Below are 25,229 nucleotides of genomic sequence, written 5' to 3' on the forward strand. Positions count from 1 at the left end.
TGTCAGTGTAGTGGATGCAGTGTGTGTGTCAGTGTAGTGGATGCAGTGTGTGTGTCAGTGTAGTGGATGCAGTGTGTGTCAGTGTAGTGAATGCAGTGTGTGTCAGTGTAGTGGATGCAGTGTGTGTCAGTGTAGTGGATGCAGTGTGTGTCAGTGTAGTGGATGCAGTGTGTGTGTCAGTGTAGTGGATGCAGTGTGTGTGTCAGTGTAGTGGATGCAGTGTGTGTGTCAGTGTAGTGGATGCTGTGTGTGTGTCAGTGTAGTGGATGCAGTGTGTGTCAGTGTAGTGGATGCAGTGTGTGTCAGTGTAGTGGATGCAGTGTGTGTCAGTGTAGTGTAAGCAGTGTGTGTCAGTGTAGTGTAAGCAGTGTGTGTCAGTGTAGTGTAAGCAGTGTGTGTCAGTGTAGTGGATGCAGTGTGTGTCAGTGTAGTGGATGCAGTGTGTGTCAGTGTAGTGGATGCAGTGTGTGTCAGTGTAGTGGATACAGTGTGTGTTTCAGTGTAGTGGATGCAGAGCGTGTGTCAGTGTAGTGGATGAAGAGTGTGTGTCAGTGTAGTGGATGCAGTGTGTGTCAGTGTAGTGGATGCAGTGTGTGTCAGTGTAGTGGATGCAGTGTGTGTCAGTGTAGTGGATGCAGTGTGTCAGTGTAGTGGATGCAGTGTGTGTCAGTGTAGTGTAAGCAGTGTGTGTCAGTGTAGTGGATGCAGTGTGTGTCAGTGTAGTGTAAGCAGTGTGTGTCAGTGTAGTGGATACAGTGTGTGTCAGTGTAGTGTAAGCAGTGTGTGTCAGTGTAGTGGATACAGAGTGTGTGTCAGTGTAGTGGATGCAGAGTGTGTGTCAGTGTAGTGGATGCAGTGTGTGTCAGTGTAGTGGATGCAGTGTGGGTCAGTGCAGTGGATGCAGTGTGTGTGTCAGTGTAGTGGATGCAGAGTGTGTGTCAGTGTAGTGGATGCAGTGTGTGTCAGTGTAGTGGATGCAGTGTGTGTGTCAGTGTAGTGGATGCAGTGTGTGTCAGTGTAGTGGATGCAGTGTGTGTGTCAGTGTAGTGGATGCAGTGTGTGTCAGTGTAGTGGATGCAGTGTGTGTCAGTGTAGTGGATGCAGTGTGTGTCAGTGTAGTGTAAGCAGTGGGTGTCAGTGTAGTGTAAGCAGTGTGTGTCAGTGTAGTGTAAGCAGTGTGTGTCAGTGTAGTGGATGCAGTGTGTGTCAGTGTAGTGGATGCAGTGTGTGTCAGTGTAGTGGATGCAGTGTGTGTCAGTGTAGTGGATGCAGTGTGTGTCAGTGTAGTGTAAGCAGTGTGTGTCAGTGTAGTGTAAGCAGTGTGTGTCAGTGTAGTGTAAGCAGTGTGTGTCAGTGTAGTGGATGCAGTGTGTGTCAGTGTAGTGGATGCAGTGTGTGATAGTGTAGTGGATGCAGTGTGTGTCAGTGTAGTGGATGCAGTGTGTGTCAGTGTAGTGGATGCAGAGTGTGTGTCAGTGTAGTGGATGCAGAGTGTGTGTCAGTGTAGTGGATGAAGTGTGTGTCAGTTTAGTGGATGCAGTGTGTGTCAGTGTAGTGGATGCAGTGTGTGTCAGTGTAGTGGATGCAGTGTGTGTCAGTGTAGTGGATGCAGTGTGTGTCAGTGTAGTGGATGCAGTGTGTGTCAGTGTAGTGTAAGCAGTGTGTGTCGGTGTAGTGGATGCAGTGTGTGTCAGTGTAGTGTAAGCAGTGTGTGTCAGTGTAGTGGATGCAGAGTGTGTGTCAGTGTAGTGGATGCAGAGTGTGTGTCAGTGTAGTGGATGCAGAGTGTGTGTCAGTGTAGTGGATGCAGAGTGTGTGTCAGTGTAGTGGATGCAGAGTGTGTGTCAGTGTAGTGGATGCAGTGTGTGTCAGTGTAGTGGATGCAGTGTGTGTCAGTGTAGTGGATGCAGTGTGGGTCAGTGTAGTGTAAGCAGTGTGGGTCAGTGTAGTGTAAGCAGTGTGGGTCAGTGTAGTGTAAGCAGTGTGGGTCAGTGTAGTGTATGCAGTGTGGGTCAGTGTAGTGGATGCAGTGTGTGTCAGTGTAGTGTAAGCAGTGTGGGTCAGTGTAGAGTAAGCAGTGTGGGTCAGTGTAGTGTATGCAGTGTGGGTCAGTGTAGTGGATGCAGTGTGTGTCAGTGTAGTGTATGAAGTGTGTGTCAGTGTAGTGTAAGCAGCGTGTGTCAGTGTAGAGTAAGCAGTGTGTGTGTGTAAATGTGCAATCTGTGGAGGGGGAGGGGTGGGGAAAGTGGCATTTTTACATAAATTTTATAATTGTATATTAAATTAATTAAATGTTTCCCCCCCTCCCTGCTTCTTACCTGTGTCCAGGGAGGGGGGAGATTCCATCCTTGGTGGTCCGGTGGCATGAAGGGGCCCCCGGCCCCCAGTTACCGCAGAGGGGGCCCAGCACACAGCTTCTTCACATTCAGCTCATTGCCTCCAATAATTCTTGCGAGACCCGCGGAGCGTTGCCATGGCAACCGGGTCTCGCGAGAGTTAATAGAAGCGAGAAGAGGAGAAGCTGTGTGCTGGGCCCCCTCTGCGGTAACAGGGAGCCGGGGGGCCCGCGGCTGCACACATAGATAGCGATATTCGCTATCTATGTCTGCAGAGAATGAAAGAGGGGCCCAGGACTGCTAGAGCAGTCCGGCCCCCCCAGGGCCGCCGAGCCCGTGACAACCGTCATGGTTGTCACCCCCTGATGGCGGCCCTGGATAGCACCATTGACTTGGAGAGAAACAGACAAGGGAGTAGTAACACTAGAGGGAGGGAAGACCAAAAGTTCTGTTTTGGACAGGTTCAGTTTAACCCCTTAAAGACCGGACAGTCTGACCATGTTGTATGTTAAGGACCAGGGCTGTTTAGCTGTAATTTTCCTCTGTCTCATTTACTGTTGCCATACAAATTATATATATATTTTTACATACCATTAAATAAAAAACATTTTAAAAAAAATATGGTAAAACAAGTTTTTTGACTTTTACTTGAAAAACTTTTTATTCATCTACAAAAGCTAATGAAAAAAAAAACTTAAAAGCTAAATCTATTTAAAATGTTGTCCTTAGTTTAAAAACACCCAGTGTTTACATGCTATTTAAGTGGGGTCACCGTCTTAAATTACATTCCTGTTTGTATCCAATAGGTACCTGCACGTGAATACACAGATACCACACACATATAATAAACACAAACAAATTATAATAATGATATCATTTTGACGATCTGGGGATCATCAGTACTGATTCTCCTAGGTCTCTTTAACCCCTTAAGACCACAGGACGTTCTATGCCGTCCTTATTTTGGTGGCTCTAAACGCCCCAGGACGGCATAGAACGTCCTGCGATCTAATGTACTTACCCGGTCGCCGGCGATTCCACGCCGACGATCGCGGTATGGGGGACTTACCTGGGAGCCCAGGGAGTCCCCCTCTGTCCTCTTCGGCCCCCCAGGGCCATGTGATCGCGAGGTCCTTGCGAGGACCCCGCGATCACATGGACGGCATAGCCGTCCATGTCAATGCCAGCAGGGGGAGTGCCTGTAATGACAGGTACTCCCCCTGCTGCCTGAAAATAAAATTAAAAGATGTTAAAACAGTGTAAAAATATATTGATATATATATATGATCTAAGTATATATATACACATATACACATATACACATAAATATACATACACTGTCTACGTGTATTTTAATATTAATATATACATAATTATATATATATATATATAGATATATTAAAATCAAAATACACGTACAATGATATTGATTAAATATATAAATAATTTTTATTATATATATATTTATATAATAAAAAATAAATAAATATATAAATATGTTAAAAAATAAAATTTAAAAAATAATAAAAAATGAATAGATAAAAAATATATAAACATGCGTAATTTCGTTCTAACTGTATTTTAAAATTAATATATATATATATATATATATATATTGATATCAAAATACATGTAGAACGAATAAATATATATATTTATATACATAAGTATATACGTATATATATCACTATATATATATATATATATACACCTATATATAAATAATAATAAAAAAAAAAATATATATATATATACATATATATACACACATGTGTGCTGAACCGATCAGTTTCACTGTCACTAGCTATTTAGCTATTTTATTATGCTATTATCCCAGTAGCTTGTGTACACGATCTCCCTGAAGTCCGATCGTTCTTTCGATCGGCTGGTCGTCATGACGACGTGTAAACACACTCCTGCCTGCGTCCCGGCCGTTCTCCATGGCAACGACCGGGACGCAGGGCGCACACAGCAGCAAATCTGACAGCTGCAGAATAGACGAAAGTAGGTCAATTTTGCCCGTGATTTTCTGGCACCCAGGGTGATCGGTATACAGAGTCAGGGGTAAGTCTCAGCTGATGCCAATGTACTGAAAATTGATTTAATTTGTTTTATGTTGCTATATATTCTGTTACTATTGTAATGCACTGTTATCCTGACGAAAGTCCTGATGTAGGACTGAAACGTTGACTCTTCATGGCAGTTGCCGAATAAAGCTAAGTTTATTATTTTTTCACCAATTGAATGAAGTCCTTGGAGTGCTTTTTCCTATTTGATAGATATCATTATTGCTGACAAGCACCGGGCTATAACTAACATTTTACTGGAGTGCAAGCATTGGACAGTATTGTATATTTTGGTCTAAATGGCAATAGCCCAGCTATGCACCCATAATATTGACATATGTATAACTATCCTCTTCCTATCATTGATATTGAAAATGGAATAAGGATTGCATCTAAAACGGAATACGGTATAACTGGGCAACCACCCATTATTTTAATAGTGCACTACTGTTCTCTTTTACCTGCAAATTGTGTAGCGTTAATATAGACAGTAGTTGTTACCACTTCTGTTCACCCACGGAAATTATTTTCAGTACATTTCCATTATACTGAGTGAGAAGTATCTATGGAAGATTTTTTTCTCTCAAGCGGGAGGTTTATTGGAACAAGCGGAAATCTTCCAATATACAGATGAAGATGCTGACCGGATCAGGTGGGAGTCTTTAACTACAGATCTCCCTCAGACGACCACACTAAAATAAATATATTTGGAACTCATACATATGAAAAAGAAAGAGACTGACCTAGACCTACACGGGTTATTCCTGTCAGACTACCACAGAAAATTACAGATACCGAGGGGATTTAGGATCAAGAACATCCCTACAATTGGACGAGCCAAACCCAAAAAATGTCTGCAAAAAATGGATAGCGGTTTGGAATAAATGCTCACTGGAACTAATCCTCATTATAATAGAGGATGTTAAAGAAGATCTAATCAAAATTAGACAAAGAATTACACAACTAAAAGCCAAGGAGGCGATCCTTCTGACATCCACAGAAGCGGCCCCTACTCTTCTGAGACTGGAACAGAACATTAAAGAATATAAGACGAATTTGATCAGATTCAAACGTGAGAAGCAAGAGAAGGTGAAAAACGACTACGCTGAATACAGAGTCTACCGGTGGCTTAGTGGCCAGCACGAAGTCCCACGCTTCGCTAGGAACAGACGACCTATAAGAAGACCGAGACAATTCACGATTGACAAAACCTCAGGGGAATCTACCTCCGATTCTGACACCCAATCGAGACCTGAACAAACCCAAACCTCAAGTCATTTTTTGGAGAGGGGTACAACACCAGTAGGAACCACCACACGACTACGCTCCAAACAAGACCTAGAACCAGACGCTACATCACAAGACGAGGACAGAGGGGCGGCATATACTGGTCTGAGAGGCAAACCACCAAGACGGAGGTAATCCCAATCTTTAACCTCTCCACACGTAAATTAACTAACTCCAAGAATCAACTGTTAATGAAGAGGCTTTCATTCGTACCCACAAACCACCCCGTCCCTCTCACTCAAGAAATTGAAAATTACAAATTTGGGAGATCACTAAGGTTGAAGGATTTCTTTAAAACGAATGTCACAGAACATACACCTATAAGCCAATTCAAACCGAAAAGTACCTGGGATCCACTACCTAATCAACCAACCATCAAAACCTTCCTTATATCATTAAACCAAGAAACTCAGCACCATCTTACTGAAACTAAGAAACCAAGATCAAACATCACCAAGGAAGAACGTCAAATCATCACCTCATTGGCAAGAGATCCGAACCTGGTGATTCGTCCAGCAGACAAAGGAGGCGGGATAGTCCTGATGAATTACAGTGATTATAGACAAGAAATCTTAACCCAACTGCAAGATACTCCAAACCTACTCCAAACTCACGGCTGATCCTACACAGGTAATCATGCTCAATGTGCAACAAACATTACAACGGGGACTAGAAGCAGCCTATATCACAGAGGAACTGTATCAATATCTCCTACAAACAAAACCCAGGACTCCAGTGATTTACACATTGCCCAAAATACACAAACATCCAACCTTACCCCCAGGCAGACCGATAGTCTCAGCAATAGGAGGGGTACTGGAGCCCATAGCTAAGTGGCTGGATTTTCTATTCAAGAAACCAGTTGAAGAACTAAAGATGTGCATTAAAGACACACCAAGCCTACTTACAGAACTACAACAGCTTACCTACCTAGAAGAAGGCTCTACGTTTATCACATGTGACGTTAAAAGTTTGTATACAATCATTCCACATGATATGGGCATAGATGCAATGAGGCAAATTCTCACGTCATCCCCCTCCTACCGTGGACCACCAGTAGAATATACCTTGGAATTACTGCATTTGGTACTTAACCAAAACTACTTCAGATTTGAACACACGTGGTATCAACAAGTCGCTGGAACATCAATGGGAGCAGCCATGGCGCCTATGTACGCAAACAGCTTTATGTACATCTTCGAACAGGAATACATACTCACTCCATTCCATGATAATATACTGTTTTACAAACGCTTCATTGATGATATTATCATAATTTGGAAAAAAGGTGGCTCTACCCCTGAACAATTGCTGGAATACATCAACAACACAGACACACCGGTCGGTCTCACTATGACGACAAATGAACAAACAATAGACTTCCTTGACATACGACTCTACAAAGAAAAGAACAAAATAGCATTCAAATTGTACAGTAAGCCAACCGATAGAAACACTATCCTACATGCGGACAGCTACCATCCAAGGCACTTAAAAAATTCCCTCCCACAGTCCCAGTTTATGAGGGTAATTAGAAACAACTCTAATGAAACCAACATGCAACAACAGCTAAAGGAAATGTGGGACAAGTTCTTGGCCCGTGAATACAGTCCCACTGTACTACAGCAAGCTCTCAATAGAAGCTTTGAGAAGACTCCAACACGGAATTCCAAGCTGGAAAGATTAATATTCCCCATTACTTATACGACCATATCTAATCACATCAAGGAATCCACTAACCGTAATTGGCGTATGATGACGAATGACACCAGCCTACCAAGTCAATTCAGACAGCCACCAATGATGTGCTACCGTAGGGGAAAGAACCTAAGGGATCTACTGGTCAAGAATGACCCCACACATTGCTACAATCAACCTACTACCCACTCAAATTTGGGATGCTACAGATGCCTTGGGTGTGTAACCTGTAGCCACATGATACCAAGTAAAACCTTCACCCATCCGCACACTGGCAAAAAATACACCATTAGGCATAGACTCACTTGTACCAGTGACTATGTTGTATACAAACTAGTCTGCCCTTATGGATTGGCTTATGTGGGCTAAACTGACCTACCTTAAAGAGAAAGGATGCGCAACCATCGATCTAGTATACGCATAGCATACAGAGACAAGGGATCGGAACTGCCAGTGGCTAAACATTTTTGGGAAAATAGCCATCCTTTACCATCTATGAAGTTCACAGCAATAGACCACATCCCACAACCGATAAGAGGGGTGACCGTAAAAAAAATCTTATTACAAAGAGAACTACATTGGATCAGAACTTTGGACTCACCCCAAGGGCCTCAATGAGAAATATACTTTGGGCATATTCTTATGACTGGACACTATTTGGGACATTTTTTTTGCTATAATTTTTTTATGTATATAGCCATGTATATATATCTCCACAATGATCCTGGGTACCCTATTTGTGATCTCTGTCTTGTGACTATTGCACATATATAGATTGTCTAGGGCGAGTCCTCAGTGACTACTCAATATCACTATCGATACCAGTATAAGCCACACTAAGATGATCTAATTTAACAACATGCTTTAGTCTACCTTGTAATACACACATAGGTCGATGTAACAGTGTCATTTCTTTCTTCACCAGACAGTATTTCATACGTGCTTGCACTATCTCCTTGCCTCTGTATATATGCCCACACATAGATCACTTACTAAGTATGTATAGCACACACAACGAATTGTGGCCATTATACATATATTGGATTAAACCACATAACACTGTCCTAGTGCCTAATTCCTAATAATAGGGTCCTAGTGTCTACAACAGATTACAGTATATAATTACTTATGCTTTAAGATATACTAGCTTGCAGACAAGTTTTTCCTGTACCTACTCCTAAGTATCTATGTCAAAACATTAGGTTAGATATACAACACATTATGACTATGACTATCCACTTGTCTTCATCAATATTCAAAATTGGGAACTTGTTCTCAACTGTCTATCTTACTGTACACTGTGACTATCTGTGGGGCAGAATTATACAATGTGTATAACATTAAGCAGCACGTATTATTATTATTTTGTGTGTATCCTTGATCGGCACAATTCCCCCATATGTGCTGAACCGATCAGTTTCACTGTCACTAGCTATTTAGCTATTTTATTATGCTATTATCCCAGTAGCTTGTGTACACGATCTCCCTGAAGTCCGATCGTTCTTTCGATCGGCTGGTCGTCATGACGATGTGTAAACACACGCCTGCCTGCGTCCCGGCCCATCTCCATGGCAACGGCCAGCACGCAGGGCGCACACACAGCAGCAAATCTGACAGCTGCAGAATAGACGAATGTAGGTCAATTTTGCCCGCGATTTTCTGGCGCCCAGGGTGATCGGTATACAGAGTCAGGGGTAAGTCTCAGCTGATGCCAATGTACTGAAAATTGATTTAAGTTGTTTTATGTTGCTATATATTCTGTTACTATTGTAATGCACTGTTATCCTGACGAAAGTCCTGATGTAGGACTGAAACGTTGACTCTTCATGGCAGTTGCCGAATAAAGCTAAGTTTATTATTTTTTCACCAATTGAATGAAGTCCTTGGAGTGCTTTTTCCTATTTGATAGATATCATTATTGCTGACAAGCACCGGGCTATAACTAACATTTTACTGGAGTGCAAGCATTGGACAGTATTATATATATATACACATATATATATATATACACACATATATACATATGGAACATCAATGGGAGCAGCCATGGCGCCTATGTACGCAAACAGCTTTATGTACATCTTCGAACAGGAATACATACTCACTCCATTCCATGATAATATACTGTTTTACAAACGCTTCATTGATGATATTATCATAATTTGGAAAAAAGGTGGCTCTACCCCTGAACAATTGCTGGAATACATCAACAACACAGACACACCGGTCGGTCTCACTATGACGACAAACGAACAAACAATAGACTTCCTTGACATACGACTCTACAAAGAAAAGAACAAAATAGCATTCAAATTGTACAGTAAGCCAACCGATAGAAACACTATCCTACATGCGGACAGCTACCATCCAAGGCACTTAAAAAATTCCCTCCCACAGTCCCAGTTTATGAGGGTAATTAGAAACAACTCTAATGAAACCAACATGCAACAACAGCTAAAGGAAATGTGGGACAAGTTCTTGGCCCGTGAATACAGTCCCACTGTACTACAGCAAGCTCTCAATAGAAGCTTTGAGAAGACCCCAACACGGAATTCCAAGCTGGAAAGATTAATATTCCCCATTACTTATACGACCATATCTAATCACATCAAGGAATCCACTAACCGTAATTGGCGTATGATGACGAATGACACCAGCCTACCAAGTCAATTCAGACAGCCACCAATGATGTGCTACTGTAGGGGAAAGAACCTAAGGGATCTACTGGTCAAGAATGACCCCACACATTGCTACAATCAACCTACACACTCAAATTTGGGATGCTACAGATGCCTTGGGTGTGTAACCTGTAGCCACATGATACCAAGTAAAACCTTCACCCATCCGCACACTGGCAAAAAATACACCATTAGGCATAGACTCACTTGTACCAGTGACTACGTTGTATACAAACTAGTCTGCCCTTGTGGATTGGCTTATGTGGGCTAAACTGACCTACCTTAAAGAGAAAGGATGCGCAACCATCGATCTAGTATACGCATAGCATACAGAGACAAGGGATCGGAACTGCCAGAGGCTAAATATTTTTGGGAAAATATTTGGGCTATTTTCCCAAAAATTTTCCCAAAAATGTTTAGCCTCTGGCAGTTCTGATCCCTTGTCTCTGTATGCTATGCGTATACTAGATCGATGGTTGCGCATCCTTTCTCTTTACCATCTATGAAGTTCACAGCAATAGACCACATCCCACAACCGATAAGAGGGGGTGACCGTAAAAAAAATCTTATTACAAAGAGAACTACATTGGATCAGAACTTTGGACTCACCCCAAGGGCCTCAATGAGAAATATACTTTGGGCATCTTCTTATGACTGGACACTATTTGGGACATTTTTTTTGCTATAATTTTTTTATGTATATAGCCATGTATATATATCTCCACAATGATCCTGGGTACCCTATTTGTGATCTCTGTCTTGTGACTATTGCACATATATAGATTGTCTAGGGCGAGTCCTCAGTGACTACTCAATATCACTATCGATACCAGTATAAGCCACACTAAGATGATCTAATTTAACGACATGCTTTAGTCTACCTTGTAATACACACATAGGTCGATGTAACAGTGTCATTTCTTTCTTCACCAGACAGTATTTCATACGTGCTTGCACTATCTCCTTGCCTCTGTATATATGCCCACACATAGATCACTTACTAAGTATGTATAGCACACACAACGAATTGTGGCCATTATACATACATTGGATTAAACCACATAACACTGTCCTAGTGCCTAATTCCTAATAATAGGGTCCTAGTGTCTACAACAGATTACAGTATATAATCACTTATGCTTTAAGATATACTAGCTTGCAGACAAGTTTTTCCTGTACCTACTCCTAAGTATCTATGTCAAAACATTAGGTTAGATATACACCACATTATGACTATGACTATGCAGGAAAAGACACTTCCTTGTCTTCATCAATATTCAAAATTGGGAACTTGTTATTTTATTTTGCTAATAGCTATTTTATTATGCTATTATCCCAGTAGCTTGTGTACACGATCTCCCTGAAGTCCGATCGTTCTTTCGATCGGCTGGTCGTCATGACGATGTGTAAACACACGCCTGCCTGCGTCCCGGCCCATCTCCATGGCAACGGCCGGCACGCAGGGCGCACACACAGCAGCAAATCTGACAGCTGCAGAATAGACGAATGTAGGTCAATATTGCCTGCGATTTTCTGGCGCCCAGGGTGATCGGTATACAGAGTCAGGGGTAAGTCTCAGCTGATGCCCATGTACTGATAATTGATTTAATTTGTTTTATGTTGCTATATATTCTGTTACTATTGTAATGCACTGTTATCCTGACGAAAGTCCTGATGTAGGACTGAAACGTTGACTCTTCATGGCAGTTGCTGAATAAAGCTAAGTTTATTATTTTTTCACCAATTGAATGAAGTCCTTGGAGTGCTTTTTCCTATTTGATAGATATCATTATTGCTGACAAGCACCGGGCTATAACTAACATTTTACTGGAGTGCAAGCATTGGACAGTATTATATATATATACACATATATATATATACACATATATATTATTATTATTATTATTATCGCCATTTATATAGCGCCAACAGATTCCGTAGCGCTTTACAATATTTTGAGAGGGGGGGATGTAACAATAAATAAGACAATTACAAGAAAACTTACAGGAATAATAGGTTGAAGAGGACCCTGCTCAAATGAGCTTACAGTCTATAGGAGGTGGGGTATTAGAAACATTAGGATAGGAAATATCAAGTAGGAGTGAAGCAGAGCTGGAGGAGAGAGCAAAGCACTATCCCATAGGAGAGCAAGAGACAGGTATGTAAGGGAGAGATTACTCTGGGAGGCCATACGCTTTCCTGAAGAGATGGGATTTAAGGCCCTTCTTAAATGATTGAAGACTAGGGGAGAGTCTGATGGCAGTAGGCAAGTTATTCCATAGGAGAGGAGCCGCCCGTGAGAGGTCCTGCAAGCGTGAGTTGGCCATACGGGTGCGAGCAGCGGTCAGGAGGTGGTCGCGGGCAGAGCGGAGGGTACGAGGAGGGGCATACCTCTGGATCAGTGAAGAGATATAAGAGGGGCTGGAATTGTTCAGTGCTTTAAATGTATGGGTTAGCACTTTGAATTGACTCCTATAGGATACAGGGAGCCAATGTAAGGACTGGCAGAGGGGCGAGGTGTGAGAGGACCGACTGGATAGGAAAATCAGTCTAGCTGCAGCATTCATTACAGACTGTAGCGGGGCAGTACGGCTTTTGGGGAGACCAATCAGGAGAGGGTTACAGTAATCCATGCGGGAAATTACTAGAGCATGGACAAGCTCCTTGGTAGCATCTTGCGTAAGAAAGGGGCGGATGCGGGCTATGTTTTTGAGTTGGAACCTACAGGACTTGGCAACAAACTGGATGTGAGACTCAAAGGTGAGACCAGAGTCAAGTATGACGCCAAGACAGCGCGCTTGTAGGGATGGACTCATGTGGATATCACTGACTTGAAGGGAGAGTGAGAGAGGAGGATCAGTATTAGGAGGAGGAAAGACAAGGAGTTCAGTTTTAGAGAGGTTAAGTTTGAGAAAGCGTGACGACATCCAGTCAGAGATGGAAGAGAGGCAAGCAGTGACACGTTGCAGGACGGCCGGGGAGAGGTCCGGTGAGGAGAGGTATATCTGAGTGTCATCAGCATACAGGTGGTAGTTGAATCCAAAAGAGGCAATAAGTTTTCCAAGAGAGGTAGTATAAAGAGAAAATAGAAGGGGACCAAGGACAGAGCCTTGGGGAACTCCAACCGAGACAGGGCGAGGGGAGGAGGTATCCTTGGAAAAGGAGACACTAAATGAGCGTTGGGAGAGATAGGAGGAAAACCAAGAGAGGACAGAGTCACAGAGACCGAGTGATTGAAGAGTTTGAAGGAGGAGAGCATGATCAACTGTGTCAAAGGCAGCAGAGAGGTCAAGGAGAATTAATATGGAGTAGTGACCTTTGGATTTAGCGGAGATTAGGTCATTAGTCACTTTCATAAGAGCGGTCTCAGTAGAGTGGAGAGGGCGGAAGCCAGACTGAAGAGGGTCTAGGAGAGAGTTGGAATTAAGGAAGTGAGACACACGGGTAAAGACAAGTCTTTCCAAAAGCTTTGATGAGTAAGGGAGCAGGGATATGGGACGATAGTTCGAGGGGGAGGACGGGTCAAGAGATGTTTTTTTCAGGATAGGTATTACAGTGGCATGTTTAAGGTCAGCAGGAACAGTGCCAGAAGAGAGAGAGCAGTTAAAGATGTGTGTTAGGATAGGCACAAGACAAGGGGAGAGAGATCTGATGAGGTGAGATGGGACAGGATCAAGTGGGCAAGTGGTGGGGCGAGAGGAATGGAGAAGTGCAGCCACCTCTTGTTCAGTAGCTGGGGAGAAAGTCTGAAGGGTAGGGAAAGCATGATTTAAGTGTGGTTGAGAAAGAGAACGGCAAGGAGGGGAGAATTGTTTCCTTAGCTGTTCAATCTTGTCAGTAAAGTAATATGCAAAGCTATCAGCTGTAAGGTTAGTTAGGGGGGTGGCCACAGCAGGGCGGAGAAGGGAATTAAAAGTGTCAAAGAGACGTCTGGGATTGCGGGAGCATGAACTAATGAGAGAGGAAAAGTAGGACTGTTTGGCGAGGGCAAGGGCTGCGCTGTACGAAAGCAACATGAATCTATAATGAAGATAGTCTGCCTGGGTGCGGGACTTCCTCCAGGAGCGTTCAGCACAGCGGGAGCAACTCTGCAGATAGCGTGTTGATTTATTATGCCAAGGTTGGGGTCGTGTTCTCCTCGTGGTGCATGTTTGGAGTGGGGCTGCAGTGTTCAAGGCAGATGTGAGGGTAGTGTTATATGTGGAGATGGCCAGTGAGGGACAGGAGAGGGAAGGGATGGATAGCAGTTGTGAATCAATGTCAGCCGACAGCTGCTGGAGGTCAATAGAGTTAAGGTTCCTCCTGAGCTAATATAATATATTATTATATATAATAATTCTACGTATATATTTATGTAATAATTTTACATAATTAGGTCATTTCATTAATTACAATTTGCAGGACCTGCCTGCCAACCCAGGCCTAAAGTTCAGGGAATTAAATTTTCTAGCACTATATTTAACCCTGTAACTTTCCAAGACACCATAAAACCTGTACATGGGGGGTACTGTTTTACTCTGAAGACTTCGCTGAACACAAATAATAGTGTTTTAAAACAGTAAAATATATTACAACGACGATATCGTCAGTGACAGTGACATTTTTTGCATTTTTCACACACAAATGGCACTTACACTGACGATATAATTGTTGTGATACGTTTTACTGTTTTGAAACACTAATATTTGTGTTCAGCGAAGTCTCCTGAGTATAACAGTACCCCTCATTTACAGGTTTTATGGTGTTTTCAAAAGTTACAGAGTCAAATATAAGGTTTGCATTTCAGTTTTTTCACATTAAAATTCGCCAGGTTGCCTTTGAGACCGTATGGTAGCCCAGGAATGAAAATTATCCCCATGATGGCATACCATTTGCAATAGTAGACAACCCAGGGTATTGCAAATAGGGTATGTTCAGTTTTTTTAGTAGCCACTTAGTCACAAACACTGGCCAAAATGTGCGTTCAAATTCGTTTTTTGCATTTTCAAATATTAACACTAAATTTGGCCAGTGTTTGTGACCAAGTGGCTACTAAAAAAGACTGGACATACTCCATTTGCAATACCTTGGGTTGTCTACTTTTGCAAATGGTATGCCATCATGGGGGTAATTCTTATTCCTGGGCTACCATACGGTCTCAAAGGCAACATAACCAATCTGGCGAATTTCAATGTGAAAAAACTGAAATATGTAACACGCTATATTTGACCCTGTAACTTCCCAAAACACCATAACACCTGTACATAGGGGGTACTGTTTTACACATGAGACATCGCTGAATACAAATATGTGTATTGTATTGCAGTAAAAGCAAACAGTATTTGGACATTCACAGTTAAAATGTCACGTAGAACTAAAACAATTAAAAAATTCTTATTTTCTCCCATTTTTTTATATTTTTTTCATATTGACTTATGTTCCATGCCTAAATATTTGATGTTAAACGAAAGCCCTGTTTCCCCTGAATATAATGATATATAATAAGTGTTGGTGCATTTAATATGAAAGAGGTGAATTACGGTTGGACAGACATATAGTGCAAATTCCAGTTTTTGTTTACGTTTTATTTGGATCACAACTTGTACATTTGGCTGCGGTCTTAAGGGGTTAATAACAATAATTTTAAAAATGCACTGGATCATTACACTGTTTATCTCTCTGTGTTATCTCTCTCTTATCTCTATGTGTAAGCCTATGTACTGTCTTTTTACTGTGGAATGTCTCAATGCTATAAAACATCTGATGTTGTATAACACTTACATAATGTAAGCAGATGACTGTTTTGAACCTAAATCCTGTCTATGTCTCCCAGTGCTCTGTCTGTGCATCAAAAAAAAAAAAAATCAACAAAAATAAAAATAAATAATCACTGCAGTAATAGGAGAAGGACTAATACAGGTTTATTGTGACAGCCACCAATAGTACCCATTTTTATGACTTGGCTATCAGTTCTCAATATTTCTCTATATAGACATCAGCATCTTACAATACATACAATGAGTCAGTCATGTATCAAATAAAACTAGTTCTAGCCACTGAAGATGATGTTACCTTGGAGCTGTATTTAATTACTTATGCACAACTTCCAGTTAATTTGTCTCTTTTAGGATAAATTGTATTTACAACGACAGTACAAGTTGTGTAGTTTGGATTCGTTACTAGAAACAAGGTACATTTTAGGTACATCTCCTTTAGATTATGTGTGTGTTCTGCCTATAGGTAAGCTATTTTTTATTGGCTACTTTAATAATGTAGTGTGTTCTGCAAACCATTACATTTACATAAAGTATTTACTTTGTACTGATCTTTTTTTTTTTTTGTGGTTGTTCTTGGCCACGAAGTCCTCTAAAGATTTTTTTTTTTAATGTAGACCAAAGCCGATGTACTGGTGGAATGCGTGATCTATATTAAGAAGAGAAATAAACATTTCCAATGAGGGATATTTTGCTTTAAATGCCTGGTCCTATTTTTGTTTCAGAGGAGTATGGATGGGATTTTTAAACAGGGGATATATGTGGCAATAGAATGTGATTTTAGCATTGAAAAGGGGGGTTTCTGGCTTGAGTATGTGGGTTTGTGAAAACATATGGAAATATAGAGCAACTACATTCACAAACACTGACACTGAGGATTTCATACAGAAACACTAACATCCAAAGGGTTTACTTTCAAGAAAGTGGTTATGGTGAAAAAGAAGTTCTGAAATATAATGTATTAGTATAGATAAGTCTAGTCTTAAAACTCATAATCTGAAACTAAGCCCCAAAACGGCCCTATGTGGCACAGTTTATGTATGTAGTAAAATAAAAGGTAACGGTCTATGAGCATAACCACTAGGATGTCCAGGTGGACAATTTTAATATTCCTAACCCCCATATAAGAACAAAAAAGCCCAAGGGTGGCACCACATTTAGTACAATAAGTTACAAAAATAAGCTACCAGGTGGCAAAGCAGGTTAAGATAGTCTGAATACAGCCTGAATGAGAGCAAGTGAAGGGGACTGGCTGTTCCATATATCATCCAGTAAACCATCAACTAAACTGTCACCTGGGTATTCAACAGCCAAGCCCCCTCATTGCAAAATAAGTTAAAGAGTGGAAAAGATCTCAGTATAAACACATCGACGCACATTTCCCTCAAGTAGTGAGTTTGTCAGAAGTGCTAAACTAGACTGCTTAAGATGACATCATGTTAATCCTACAGCATAGAAAAGTTTTTGGATTAATGAAATCATTGGATCAGCAATAAAGTGGATAACTTCTGCTAGTTATATTTGATCAGTAGGCTGATATCTCATGTTGGGTGTGGGGGGTCAGTTCACACATAGTGTTGGCCTAAGCACTCTTACAACATGAATGGGCTAATACCTCTCCAGTTTGGCATTGCTATGGGAATCACTATGCGGCAAGTAAAATGATGGAAGTGGGTACATCAACTAAAAAGCAAATTGCCCAAAACTGCAAAATAATAATCAGGGTTGATCTAGGTGAGTCATACGTTGAAAAGACCAATCCTAGTATCAAATAGTGGGAGGAAACACCCATAAATATATAAATGAAAAATAATGATGAAATAAAAAAACTGTGCATAGTGAAAGCCAGCAAAATGGCAGTAAATGACCATGAAAATAAAAATAAAATAAACAAAATCAAATGACATAAAATAACTTAAATTAAAATTAACCAAAAAAAATTATTCTATGCTTAAACATAAAGGCAAAAATATATGACCCCTATATTTCTACCCATGGCCTGGGAAGAGACAAGTAATGTCCACATTACATAAAAAAAGCTGAATATTTAGACTCTCAGTTTAGTCCCTGGAGAGTGATAGTTTTCATTTCAAATTTCCAATATGATTTTCGTTTCATAACTTTATTATTGTTATTTTCCTTGTACGGAAAAAAACAATTTTTTGAGGTTAAGTCACACATTTTCATTTTTGATTATGACTCAACCTTTTTGGGTTTTATTAGCGATAACACTGATAAATTAAGGCAATGAAGTGGTAACTGCCTGGCCCAAACTTCCATGTCAATGATGTCAAACATCAGAGCAATTTAGAGCAAAACGTTTATCATTCTTATTTTAATTTGAATGGAAGCACAATGGATTTGGATTTGCCTAATGGTTATCCTGAAGTATGTATTTTCTCATATGTGTGTCTTAATATGTGTTCTGTTGAACAGAAGGTAAAATCTAACTGTGTATGGGGAAGATTCAGCAGACCAGGATATGAGTTTACCAATGCCCAACGATTTTATGTTGCTCAAAATTTTACTCACGCCAATGCCTTAAGTCAAAAGCATAAAAAAAGTTGTTGGACCTTATAGCAATAGTTTAGTTGTTATCCCAACTACTTTTGCCTGCAATTGTCCTGTTTGCCAAATGTGACTGTTTATGGATGTCATGGATTGCTGCTTTCCATTTTCCTTCTGGCTTGCTATGCTAATTTATGCCAAGTACTTTATATCTGATAGCAATCACCTGTAAACCTTGGTGCACTGTACCTAGGGCTGGTAACCCCCTAATCCGTATAGTAACAGCAAAGTAGTCCAGGCACTCAAGGTCTTCATACATCAACAGATTTATTGTAAAAACAGGACAGATAAAGCAACATTTCGATCCCTGCACTTGATAAAAAAAAAATCTTTGCTTGATAACGATCACTGAAGGGATCGAAACGTTGCTGTATCTGTCCTGCTTTTCCAATAAATCTGCTGATGTATGAAGACATTGAGTGCCTGGACTACTTTGCTGTTACTAGTACTTTATATCTGTCAATCTAAAATAATTGTACTTTCCATATAGTTTATAACACTGGCCAATATGATGACGAATAGGGGGCGGACCGAACATCTCATATGTTCGCCAGCCACGGCGACCGCGAACAAGCTATGTTTGCCGGCGAACAGTTCCCGGCGAACAGTTCCCGGCGAACTGTTCGGGACATCTCTACTGGCCAACTATAAATCAGTTTTGATTATCTTACCTGTAAGATTGAGACAGTCTGAGAGAAGTGATGTTGTTCCATTGTAGATGTTGAATACAAAGCTGCTAATGGATGGTCAAATTTTTGTAGGTAGCTGTTAGTATAACCCCGATGGTCCAGATCATGACATAAGCAGGCTATTAAGAGTCCTTGTCTCTAAAACGAAAGCAAATATTTTTTTGAGCCGTGTACATTATTCTAATAGGCATTTTATTAGGGAAAAACAATATTTGAGACTATATACAATATATAACCTCGGCTAAATATTTATAGTCTTTTGAAATGCATGCAGTGGGATTTTCTGAAAACATAATTAACCCCTTAAGCACAGAGGTATTTGTACAAGTTGTGATCAAAACAAAATGTAAACAAAACCTGGAATTTGTGCTGCATGTTTGTTCAGCCACAATTGACCTAATTAATATTAGAGACACAGGGGACACAGGGATTTCATTTCATATCAAATATTTATATTTGAAACATAATTTAATATGAATAAAATAAAAAAAAACTTTGAGAAATGAAGAAATGTTATTTTTCAAGTTCTGCATGGCATTTTAACTGTGCATGTCATAATACTGTTATATTTTGCTGCAATAAAATACACATATTTGTGTTCAGTGATGTCTTACGAGTACAACAGTACCCCTAATGTACAGGTTTTATGAGGTATTGGAAAGTTAGAGGGTGAAATATAGGGCTTTCCCCTTTTTCATTTTTACACATTGAAATTTGACAGGTTGGTTTGCTGGGCCTATGCTGCCTTTAAGACCACGGTGTGGTATGGCAGCCAGTGGTGTATTCTGGTTTTGTGCCTCCCTACCCTTCCAAATTTCTTCCTGACAGACACACGCCCTCACTGATGCATTCACTGACATAAACTCACTTACAGATACACAATCATTGTCACACACACTATTTAACCAACACACAGTTTCACTGAAACATACACATTAACAGACATACGTACTCACTCACAGTTACACTCACTCACATTCACTGACAGACACACATTCACCGACAGACACGTACACACTCGGCAGGCACGCGGGCAGGTGGTTTGGTAGGCGGGCGGTCAGGCAGGCTCATATTGGAGACAACAAGGGAGCTCTGATCTCCCTGCTCGGCTCCCTCCCTAGTGATGTGTGTAAGAGAGCTGAACAGCGGAGAGCTCAGGGGACAGTGCTCCCTTGCGCACCCCAACATCAGCACATGCCAGCCTTCGGGGGGGGCCCTGATGTGGCCAGCCGGCGAGCTCCTAGGCCCCCCAGAACAAGAGGCTGTCAAGGAATTTGCCAGGGTGATTGGGGGTGGCTTTTTTGCCGCCCACCTAAAAGTGCCTCCAAGGCAAATGCCTTGTCAGTTTTGCGGTAAATACACTGCTGATGGCATCCCAGAAATGAAAATTAACCACATCATGGCATACGATTTGAAAAAGTAGACAGCCCAGGATATTCAAAATGGTGTATGTCCAGTCTTTTTTTAGTAGCTACGTAGTCACAAGCTCTGGCCAAACTTAGCGTTCATATTTGTATTTTCAATTTTTCACAAAAAAGAATACCCTTTCACTGATGATATTAATGTCATTAGTTGTACTGCTCTAATATAACTCATATTTGTGTTCAACAATGTCTCACAAAGAGTACCCTCCCCTGTGAAAATGTTTTGGGTTTTGGAAAGTTACAGGGTCAAATATAGGGCTTTCCCATTTCAGTTTGCCAGATTGGTTAGGTGGCCTATGTTGCCTTTGAGACTATATGGCAGCCCAGGAATGAGATTTACTTGTAGTAGTCACTTAGTCACAAGCCCTAGCCAAAGTTATTTTTTTTTTTTTTAAATCATCATCATTACATGTTTTAGTGTCCTAACACACTCATATTTGTGTTCAACAAAGTCTCACGAGTACAACAGTACCACAGGTTTTATGCGGTTTTGGAAAGTTACAGGGACAAATATAGGCATTGTAAATTAAATTCTCTGGACTTTCTGCCTGGGTTGTCAGGCAGGTCCCTTGAATTATAATTAATAAAATTACTTATGTAAAGATAGTAGTTAAATATACACATTGAATACACACACATTATATATATATATATATATATATATATATATATATATATATATATATATCGATATATAGATATATATATATACACACACACACACACACACGTGCGTTACACACACATACATGCACACACATACACACACAAATATTTTTATTTTTTATATATATAGGTTATATATGATATATATATATATATATATATATATATATATATATAAAATATAATTCTAAGTGTATATTGATATAGATGGATAGAGAGATAGAGAGATAGAGAGGAACATGTTTTGTTTCAATACTTTTTATTGAGATAAAAAGTTTTTTTACACAAAGTTCATATAAAGAACCAACAAACAATCATTCATTAGTTTACACCATTATGAATCATTATTGTACACCTTATATATATCACTAGTGTCAAACACAATACATAGAACATAGAATAGTACATATACATAAACACAAATACGTGGTCGTAGAGTCTAAATTAGGCAAGATTACTCTGATTTTCCAATAAAAGGTCAAAAAGCTGCGTAGCTCAATAAAGAATGGCTCAAGGTCACATCTCACATCTCTTATCAATAAGGCTTGCATAGGTATCTAGATATCTATGATTAGAGTTTATATTGGTGAGAATTATGCCCCTCTCCATCTCAAGCTAATTTATCAGTTGAGTTTTAAGATGTTCTTTAGTCGGGATACAGTTTTTTTTTTCAGTTTCTTGCAATCAGATTAGCAATCAGATTAGTCATAAAGCAGCGTACTATCAGGATGTCTGATTTTTTTTAACCTCTTCATCCTCAATTAAGTGTAGTAATGCTATTTCTGCTTTTTTTTCTTGTATATCCCCTCCTACTTTGTTTATTAGATCAAAAGCTACACTCCATAGTTGTATAATTATTTGGCAAATCCACCATATATGGGTCATTGATCCATCTAAATGAAAGCATCTCCAGCAGTTCGGGAGGTTTATTTGGGATTTCTTGATTAATCTTGTTGGGACCATATACCACCTATAACTAATATTTATTTGGGTCTCTGGGTTTATTAGCATGAAGAATTTACATTCACTAACTAGAATACAAAACATACAACACAACAACAAATACTTCACATCCATACTAAATTGAACACTTAGATGATCTATCGAGCTCCAAGCTCTGAGTACACTAAAAGAGGGAACATCTTGAAGAAAAAGAAGAAAAAAAATAATATATTTTTTCTAATTGGACGGGAGAGTATGAATCTGAGGGGGGAGAGGAGGGGTCAGTAAAATATCTCAAAACCCTCCACAACCTTTCCCCTTACCACCACCCCCTAGTCTAAGACAAATAAATATTAATAGAAACCCCATGACTTCCATCTAAATATTCTAAATGAAGACATCTTATCTTTCTCGAAAAAAAAAAGAAGAATATATATATATATATATATATACATATATATATATATATGTCAGAGAACATTATTTAATAATTATATCTATTTATATCTATACTATCCACTTTTAAAATAAAATAAAAATATTTTTAAAACCAATATTTAGTACCAATTTAAGTTTGACAATATTATTTTATAACAAACCCTTTGGTTTCCCACAGTTGCATGTAGCAAAGTCTACTATTACCTGTTTGTCAGGGTATAGCCCTAAATGAGTATGTCAACGTTTATCTATGCAACTTACTTTTTCTATTGATTAATTCTCTATGACGTTATGAAGTTATACCTATAAGGTGAGTACATCTCTCTTTTCTCTTTCCTTTTTATCTTATTCCTACCTATCCCATATATCCCTCTTTCATTATTGTGATAAATGTCAAAACTTAGCAAATTTAAAATTCTTATGTATAAACATAAAAGATGTCAAAATATTAAACAAATATCAAGTCATTGTTTCTTCACCTAGGATTTCTAAATCTGTGCCTAACCTTACGTATTTAATACAGTAAGTTTTGTGTTTAGTGTATTACTTCTATCAGTGCCAAATTTAACATAATATCCCTATAACCTGTATTATAAGTGGTCTCCTATATATAATTCTCTTCTATTCTCCCCCTACCATAATTATAGTCAACATCTGTGATTAAGTGCATACATTACCCTAATATGCTGCTAAGTGTTCTGCATATTTCATGGGAGAAGCCATGGGTAGGACATGAAAAAAAATAGCAGGATTGTAAAAATATTAATAATATTAATTTAAACGTGTATCAAACTCTTATTTCCTGATCAGTCATGGCAGCATTTACTCATGGGTTAGCTCCTCCCCTCACAGCAGAAAGGACAGGAAATAGAACTCTGAAACTGGTATAAATAGATCCTCACCCTTCCCATCAGGCAGTCTTTTTTTGCCCTTCACAGCAGTTTGGAAGGAGTCTGCTTATGCATGCCTAGATTTTTCTTTTATGCTCACCAGGCAATATTTTTGTAGCCCTGCCAGGGTTCAGCCTCTATGCCCTGAAGACCCAGCAACGCACTATTGTAAAAGTGGCTAGCCTGGGTAGTCCCTTTAGTGACCGGGGGTTGGACCCAACCTTTCTCTCAGGGGATGAAAATGGTCCACTGCATGCCAGGGTTCAGCCTCTTATCCCTGAAGACCCAGCAACAGCATATCTCTGAGTCGAGGTGATGACAGGTGATGACAGCGGTCCACTGCATACATGAGGCCCAGCCGAGTCTAAACCTTTATCCCTGAAGACCCAGTAAACAGCACTTCCATAAGGTGACTACCTGGGTATGCCTCTTCTATGTATTCCATCTTGTCTGGGGTTTGGTTTACACTAGTGATGACGAACGGCATTTGGGGCATAGATGGAAGCCTATAGTTTAAACAGTTTAGGCTGTCAGTTGTTCAAACCCCCATTTTGCCGATGAAACACAGGCCTGCAGGTAAGTGTATTAGCAATTTAGATCACAACCAGTATAGGCACCTGGGTCTCTGTTCTTTCAGTCCCTCCCAGCTATTAGACATTAGGCTTCCTTCTAACAAATAGGTTACATTTAGGAGGTTTGTGTGGTGAGCATTTAGGTAAGTTTATACATGAAAACCAGTGCTAATAATGCAAGGAGGCATTGTGCAAAAGAGTGCTAATAATGGATATCGTGGCTGTGTAAAGTCTGCTGGAATTCCACAGTCCTGAAGACAGAGAAATATCCAAGGTAAGAGAAAACTTTCCTGGGTGACTGATTGAAGTACACACATGTATATGACAGGTTTTAAAACCTAACTCCAAGTCAGGGGTTCTCAACCTTGTCCTCAAGGACCCCCTACCAGTCCAGGGTTTAGGGATTACCTGGGTGTGTCTAAGGTGTTTAGAAAAAGAAGAAAAAACACCTTAGAGTCTAAGGTATTTTTTTCACCTTTTTCTAAACACCTTAGACACACCCAGGTAATCCCCAAATCCTGGACTGGTAGGGGGTCCTGAGGACTGGGTTGAGAACCCCTGCTCTAAGTCCACACACACTTGTTTCTATCAAGTCATATGGCATTGATTGCTGTTATCTGTGCATTCCTCTGTAAATTCACATGTAACAAATTACTCATTTGTCCTTTTTCTTAACTGAGGCCCCTTTCCTTCATTTTCATCTGTAAACACTGAACAAAAATATTAATTGAGGCAGTCAGCTAGACCTTTATCCTCTTCTACATACCTTCCTTCTTTTGTTTTTAATATAACTAATCCTTGCTTTACTTTCCTTTTCTCATTTATGTATCTAAGAAATGTTTTGTCCCCTTTTTTATTGACTGTGCTATTTTCTCTTCTGTGAGTGATTTGGAAGCGCTTCCATGTCTAGGAACGCTGGCCGCTGCGGATCTATGCCACTTTATAGCTCCATGGCCGCCCACGTTGATGATAACGTCGGCATGCGTGTGACGTCACATGTGCACACATTTTGGGGTCAAACTGTTGGCCATTATATTGGTGCTCAAGAAATGGCGACATCTTTTGGAGGGTGCTGATCATAACCGATCACAGGAATCTGGCCTATATTGGTGATGCCAAACGTCTGTCTTCTAGACAAGCTAGGTGGTCTCTATTCTTGTCCTGCTTTAACTTTATTATTACTTATAGACCTGGTCCTAAAAATGACGCCTTATCTAGGCAA

General features: G+C 40.1%; 1 protein-coding gene across 1 annotated transcript in view; it reads right to left on the bottom strand.

Annotated features, from left to right (window-relative positions):
• Window positions 1-25,229, bottom strand: part of PDE10A (phosphodiesterase 10A) — a 384,873-nt gene that overhangs the window by 73,694 nt on the left and 285,950 nt on the right. The window contains exon 17 of the mRNA XM_063441228.1: window positions 19,058-19,213. Within this exon, the coding sequence (XP_063297298.1) occupies window positions 19,058-19,213 (156 nt within the window). The remainder of the gene's footprint in view (window positions 1-19,057; window positions 19,214-25,229) is intronic.

This window comes from Pelobates fuscus, chromosome 2, assembly GCF_036172605.1.
Source record: "Pelobates fuscus isolate aPelFus1 chromosome 2, aPelFus1.pri, whole genome shotgun sequence".
In the NCBI taxonomy this organism is placed as follows: Eukaryota; Metazoa; Chordata; class Amphibia; order Anura; family Pelobatidae; genus Pelobates; species Pelobates fuscus.